Raw genomic sequence first — 7,146 nt, forward strand, 5'->3', positions numbered from 1 at the left:
TGTATTATGACAGTGAGGAAAATTTCCTCCTTTGACTCAAGCGCGATGATACAACAGAGAAATTAAAGCCACATACGTCGGCAGAACAGACTGTTTGGGTCAATTTAAGGTGAATATTTTCTTGAGTTTCCTCACAGAAAATGTAGATGTAATTAAACTATGTGCTCATTTTATACTGTCGACCCTTTTAACCCTAATAAATAGTTTACGTCGAACATAGTATTCCTTTTAAAGCTTCATAATGTAACATAAGGACGATACAATTTTTTTTGTTAAATAAGTTAAATCAACCATATTCCATTGCGTATAAGTACCATTCAGGAAGCAGGGTTGCCAAAATGTATTACGAGTGTGTCCAAAATCTAGATAAAAGTTGTCAGCCATGTTTGTTTACATTCTGGTAGTTTCTGGTGGCACCTCAAACTGAGTTTGTCTCATGTGAGCGGTTTTAGCACCAACAGCAAATATTTTTTCAATGAAGAATTGCAATTTTGATGCAAAAATGTTACATAATGCTCCCTTTAGGTTAAAAAAAACTGTGCAAAATGCTACCAAAGCTACAAGCAAATCCATCTTTACCAAAATATTATAAACAACAAATGGTTTAAAAGTTGATATGAGTGGACTGTAAAGTAAATAATAAATCTTTGACATGTACATGAGCAACGTTATTACTGCTATTAGAAAAAAAAACTATAGAAAATCTAATATCTTTTTCTGTTTCTTTTTCTCCCAAATGAACAGAAAGTGAGAAAGGCCGCATGTTGTCCCCAACACCATTAAAACCTAAATCTACGACAGACGTTTATACTTATTTTCAAAAATTCGGATTAAAGAACAGTAAAGAAAGAAAATTCTCCATACATTGTTCCTATTACACTATTTTGGACACGTGATGAGACATTCTGCATTCGCTAGCATCCTGCCAGTGTGACAAAGCTTTAGACACTGTATCCTGGTCAATTTTGGGAGCAATTTCCTTGATGATCGCCATCATTTCAGACATGGAGTGAATCTTAGTCTGCCTGAGTGTATGGTCGCCTTGTTCCTCCAACAGAAACCAGTCCTTGATCGCCCGAAGTCTGTCCTTCTGGAACGTGATGACGCGCAAGCTTTGCAGAAACTTTCCCGGAACGGTGTAGACCGTGTTCATGGGTTCCCGGAAGAACGCCAAGTCCCTCGGCTCGAGCGTGAAGTCGTAGAATCGGCGCCAGGTACCAGGTTGCTGTCCGGGGCCCAGAGGACGAATGTCCCCGCGGCGATGTTGCCTTTCGATCAACTCCCCCTTTTTCACAAACCTGTACTCAAGAAACGAGTGCTGGTAAACCGGCGACTCTTCCTGGAAGTTGAGAGGAATCGCCTGGAATGTTGGGTGACCACATCCGACCTCTGCGAGGTAGACGTCATCTCTTTCCGCCACGTTTCGCACACCTATAATGACGTGGCTAATCGGATAGGAAACACTCGAAGATATCAAGAAGACATCATAATCCAGCGCTTGTAGCAAGTAGAAGAAGAAGACGTTTTGCGTCATGCATAGCCCGCCCTTTCCCGACAATACGTCTTGTTTAACTTGATCTGGCGTAGGGGCTGCTCTGTACTTTGTTTCCGTAGAAAAGAGCGTTAGGTTTTGAAATGGTAAGGAGTTGTGATAGGAGCGGATGGCTTCATTCAGAAGACCAAGCTTATCATCCACTAGTCTCCTCTCTGCCTCTGTAATCCTTAGATCCTCCGCCAAAAAATTCAGAGCCTCTTCCCGGCTAAGCATCGTCTGAAATCATTCAACAAACCCATCGTTATGAATGCACCAGGCATGAACTATGTCTATGACGTATTGCTGATCAGATAGTTTACATGTATCAGTAATTTACCCAAAAGACGGTCTAGCTGGGAGCACCCTGGAATAATCAGTCAGCCCGCTGGTTTTCAAAATAGACGCTGCCTGGGCTTCAGGCCTAGGTTAGTTTTACACACGTACTGTACATGTAGTTAGCTAAGATCGTAGATTGTGTCTGCTGTTAGTTCTCATCCGTAAATAATCACATATTGTATCGGTAACCGGACTAGTAACTATATCAATAGATCCGTAACATGTAAGCAGGTCACTGTACTAGACTACTATTGTATATCCTCTGATGAACCTGGCTGCAAAGTGTGCAGCATTCAATCACAACTACACAACAATACATACAACAGCAATAGACCCGGCTTTGCGTATTTCTATTTCTGAATATTCTCGCGGTTAGGGTTAGACAGTAAGACCCATATATTACATGAAGTTTAATTTTTCACTTTCAGCTATAAGGAGATGCAACGTTGCCATGAAATTGGAACCAACATTTTTCTTAATTTCACTGCTTTGCAAAATAGAACCAGAACAGGATTGACTTATTTACAGGCATTACAAATTACCTACCAACATCTTGTAAACAGAGAAGCTTTACCCAGGATGGTTAACAACCTGATTATTTGAAAACTCTTCATGGACTAAAAAGAAAAATACTTACACACCCTTCAGTGTGCCAAAAGCTGAGCTAAGATGAAACTTGAATCCCATCGACGAACGCTGTTTGTTCGAATTTTTATGCATGGTCTTCTCGGCGAAATTGAGAAGGCAGAGTCGGACTTTGGATGGAAGTATTGTTTGCCCTTTGAACTGTCACCAACCGGTGATATTTACAGGTTACGGTCGCTATATACGAAGGCCCACAACGACACTTCCATACACCTCTTCCACAGCCCTTCCGCACAGCGCTGCATATAGTTTGCTTATCAGAAATTTTGTATACATTAAAATTGTTTATTGGTAGATGTTTGTCCCAATATTTGACTTTAAGTGCCACAATGCACGCACTAAATTTGGTGTTTTAATAAGAAAAGAAGACCGTTCAAGATCATTAGCCCTGTATATAAAATGTTTCAGTACACATTCTTAAAATTCTGTTTGATAATTTCCAGGACATTTACCGGCAGTAGAGGCGGTTTCCATAACTGCCCAGTACGCCGTGACGCACCAGTGGGCCCGGGGGTTCAGCGGCCGGGTTATCCTCAGCTTCCCGCACGGGGTCAGCGGAGGCTGGAACATGACTCTCGACTTCGACCGAAGAATCAACTCAATCGAGGTAAAAACTTAGCATTTATTTATTTATTTTATTTCTGTATTCTTTAACCAGGGTAGCACTAACTCAGTGACATAGCACTGCTTTACAGAGTGGCCCTGGGTACGACACATATATACACGGAAATACAACAATATATACACCAAAAACAATATCATAAACGTGATCCATTACTCGTAATCAGGGTCATGCCAGGTCGTGAGGGAGGGAAGTCAGAGGTCAAGTAACTGAGCATACAGTGTTCTGAACGTCTGTATCGACGGTGCAGTTCTAACACCGGGTGGGAGTTTATTCCAGCCCACTGCACCTCGATAAGCATGAAAAAGTTCATCTTTGTTGGTACAAGTCATTACGAAATAAAGAGTAAACTTCCAACACTTAGATTACGGAATTGGGACTTACCCAAATTTTCGGTTGACTCCATCAAGGAGTTCATGAGGTAAAAACTTCTCTACAGCCTCATTTCAGTACATCGTAATGTTCTCATCACGGAACTAAGATATCCCATGCATGTAGTGAATGAACATTGTACACGGTGTGTAATTTAACAAAAACAACGTCGCCGACAGAAGACGGTTGCTTGTTTCGTATCGTATGCTAGCTTTAGTTATTTATCCTATTTATTTTCTACCAAAAAGAAATTGTCCTAAAAAAGCGTGCTAACTGCATTGAAATGGGCTAAAGATTGCAAACAAACAATGAGGCATTGTTTTACCAGATTATAAAAACATCACGTCTGTTTCTGTCTGGTAAAAAAAAAATGGGTCAGCACCCCCTATAGCCCATTATTTTTACGAAATAGTAAGTCAAAATCTCTCTGGTTTATAATCAAGTCTCGTAAGCTAGCCATAGCTTTTTTTCTTGGTGGTAACAAACAATAAGTATCTTGTTTGGGTGTTATTTTGAACACTTCAAAGAACGTAATGATGACGAAAAAGCGGTACGAAATAGCGGTAATTGTCAATATCGGACAGTTTTTCCCCGAAATTGCATGGGATGCCTTTAAGCTCAGGACAGTGGGTATTTGAGAAATCCAAGCGCTATGAATGATGTAGTATAACTTTCGTCTTTTTTTCGAGCGATTTTTGTTTTATAATATACTGTTTTATTTCATATAGATCTGGCGGGCTGACATTACGGGAACCAATAGCAACCGTGATGTGTACTATCTTTCCAACAAGTCTGACAACAGCGACTTACCGGCCGGCAACTATGAGATCACGTTTAACGCGGAATATACAGGAACCGACCCTGTATTGACAGCCATTTACTTTAAAGGACAACTCGTATACGGAGACGGAGGGACACCTGCAATAGCTGCACCTGCAACAGCTGCTACCCCAACCATCACACCTGCTCAAGTTGCAGCTGCACCGACAACACGTGATGCCACTGTGCAGGCACAAACTACCAAGGTTCTTCTTTTGATGTGTACATTCGCAAATATGACGTATTTCCTTTGCAAATGATACCTGTCTAGTTCTTTCCTTTTTTCGAATCTGTGACATGGAAGCAACAGGTTCTTCATTTGTCATATATAAATCTGTGTACTAGGTAAGGGGACAATAAAAATAAATTGATTTTGAATGGTAGAATGTAGACGATTACGGATTCAAAACTATAGAAATTTCACACCAGTTATAATAGTAGATACAATAACGTTTTCTTGCATTATGTAAAAATATGTGAACGAACGTGTCTAAAGATACGCTGCGTGTCGGGTTAAGTACTAGTGAAGACTTGAGCGACAAAATGCCACTCATGAAAGTATTTCTGAATAGGGAGAAGACCCAAACTGTGGTGACGTTGTAGTGCGAGCAGACAGTGAGGGCTATGGTGGTCTGTCCGGAGTGTGTTCTTATGGTATGTGTGTAGTACATGTATTGTCAATGCAGACACATTCACATTTCTAATGAGCTTAAACAAACGTCTAATCCTAAAACATGTCTGTTCTTACATCCGTAAATAATTTCATCAGGTTGGTAAACGACTGAATAGCAAAGTTCTTTGATCACAAACATTTATTTTTCATGAGCCGACGTTTTGATGACCGTCTGTCATCTTCATCAGGGCAATTCTGACTGGTTTACTGTTTACATCAAGAATTGCCCTGATGAAGATGACAGAATTCGAAGGTCATCGAAACGTCGGCTTGATGAAAATAAATGGTTGTGATAGAAAGAACTTTTCTATTCATCTCTGTTCTTACCTTTTCACTGTCACAGAAAAGTTAAATTTACAGCGTACCGATAGACTATAGTGCTAGTGCTAGGTCTAGCGGTAGCTTAAGCTTACACTATAGTGCTAATGCTAGTTTGATCGTGTTTATGTACACAACTTTTCATTTGATGTGTCATTTACAGTAAAGGTCTCATTATGCCCCCCTCCATGTAGGATCGTTGCGACGCACACCGACAATCCGCACAGCAACGTGGCGTGCTGAGGAAAGCCACGCCCTCGTCAATCACCTCATCAGTGTGAGCCAATCAGAGAGCAGAATGGAGTGCTGCGCGGCGTGCCTGAATGACGTCAACTGTTGCTCTGTGAACTACGAGGAGACGACCGGGAGATGTGAGCTGAACGGGACAGACGGCCGGACCTGCCCCGCCTCTGTTGTGCCTCGTGAGGGTTACGCCTTCTATCAACCAACGGAGTGATACAATCCTGAAAGGCACTCAATGCAATTTAAGTGTGAAAAAAACAACTACAAAAAATATTCTGGATTAAAAAATCTGTCTGATATTGACATTTACTGCTATTTCGTAGCACACTTCTGTCATCATTTCATACTTGAAGCGTTTGAAATAGACCAACTGAAAAAAGCTACGTGCGCCGTCTCTTTATTTTTTGTAACGCTCAAAAAAAGCTAGAACAATGCACCTATCTCCGTCATGCATCTGATTTTTGCTTCAAAGATATCAGTATGCTATGGGAGAGGATTAATTCAACTTAGTACATTAAAAGAATAACCAGAAAACTGACTGAAAATTCAGTTTTGCTGCCCTGCAACTTTTATTACTTTTTATCTATAATAATCAGTATGTAGTGAATTGGCAAAACATCTCCAAGTAACACCAACATGTCAGCTATAACCCCAGTTTGGACAAAACGCATGTACGTACTTTCAATCTTAGCGCTGACATGAATTGTCTGGTTTCAGAAGATGACTCGTGGGCTGCTTTATCTACATAGAAATGAATTGATTCCGTCTGCATATTACAAATGTTAAGGTTTTGATGATATAAAAGTTGATTCCTTTGATGTATATAGCTTTATTCCTCACGTTTTGATGTATACCTAACTACTAAACAGTTATCCAGCTGCTGCCATAATGCTGGTATATTAGAACACATGTAAAAAGGAATATAAGAATTGATATTGTAAAAAATCAATCTGTATAATGAAATTATCTGGCCTCCCAAGCACTAAGACACTAATACTCTGCTAAGTTATATTGGATACACATATTTTGTGTTCTATTACTGTTGTAAATGTATTGTTTCATTAATTTTACATTCATTAACTTTGACATGTCTTTGGTAACTGGCTGTGTTATCAACAATGTGTCATTGTAGTTTTTCATGTATGGGCATGGCGTAATATGAATAAAAACTTCACGTAATTATAAAGCTATCGTTATTCACGAAAAAGGGAAGAAAACAGAGTTTTCAGCCAACCCCATCACTACCAAAAATGCTAATCTTGTTTTTCTTCAGAGAAGAAAAATTTTCTTCCACTGAGAAAATTATTCTTCACCCAAGAAACAAGACTTTTGAAAAAAGTTTATCTCGGCCGCTGGCCATGTAGTTTTGTGTTCTTGGAGGATGTCCACATAGATTTGTGTAACTGCTAGAGAGGAAAGAATGTATTACCTAGTATGTTCATACCTGTAACACCAAACAGGGTAATAAGTTGGCTTCCATTATCATTTGCTTCAATGGAATTAGTGAAAAATGATCATTGCTAAATACAATATAACGTTAAGTATATGTAACCACTACAATAATTTTCATTTTATTTATTTTTT

At 39.6% G+C, this 7,146-nt stretch overlaps 2 protein-coding genes across 2 annotated transcripts; one reads left to right on the plus strand and one right to left on the minus strand.

Annotated features, from left to right (window-relative positions):
* Window positions 1-874: 874 nt before the first annotated feature.
* Window positions 875-1,534, minus strand: LOC109487570. The gene has a single exon (XM_019791578.1). It carries the CDS (start codon window positions 1,532-1,534, stop codon window positions 875-877), a length of 660 nt encoding a protein of 219 aa, XP_019647137.1.
* A 3,091-nt stretch (window positions 1,535-4,625) lies between these two features.
* LOC109487571 lies at window positions 4,626-5,800 on the plus strand. The gene is made up of 3 exons (XM_019791579.1): window positions 4,626-4,631; window positions 4,901-4,982; window positions 5,514-5,800. The coding sequence occupies exons 1-3, from the start codon at window positions 4,626-4,628 to the stop codon at window positions 5,774-5,776; spliced, it is 351 nt and encodes a 116-aa protein (XP_019647138.1). The 3' UTR covers window positions 5,777-5,800.
* The last annotated feature ends 1,346 nt before the right edge of the window (window positions 5,801-7,146 follow it).

Source organism: Branchiostoma belcheri, unplaced genomic scaffold, assembly GCF_001625305.1.
Source record: "Branchiostoma belcheri isolate BF01 breed outbred unplaced genomic scaffold, Haploidv18h27 scaffold9, whole genome shotgun sequence".
NCBI lineage: Eukaryota > Metazoa > Chordata > Leptocardii > Amphioxiformes > Branchiostomatidae > Branchiostoma > Branchiostoma belcheri.

Bases quoted from the DNA above. Each gene is read 5' to 3' on its own strand.
- LOC109487571 (XM_019791579.1), top strand. The intron at 4,983-5,513 runs GTATGTGTGTAG...CCCTCCATGTAG, and splicing joins GTCCGGAGTGTGTTCTTATG to GATCGTTGCGACGCACACCG.
- LOC109487570 (XM_019791578.1), bottom strand. From the start codon at position 1,534: ATGACGCAAAACGTCTTCTTCTTCTACTTGCTACAAGCGCTGGATTAT.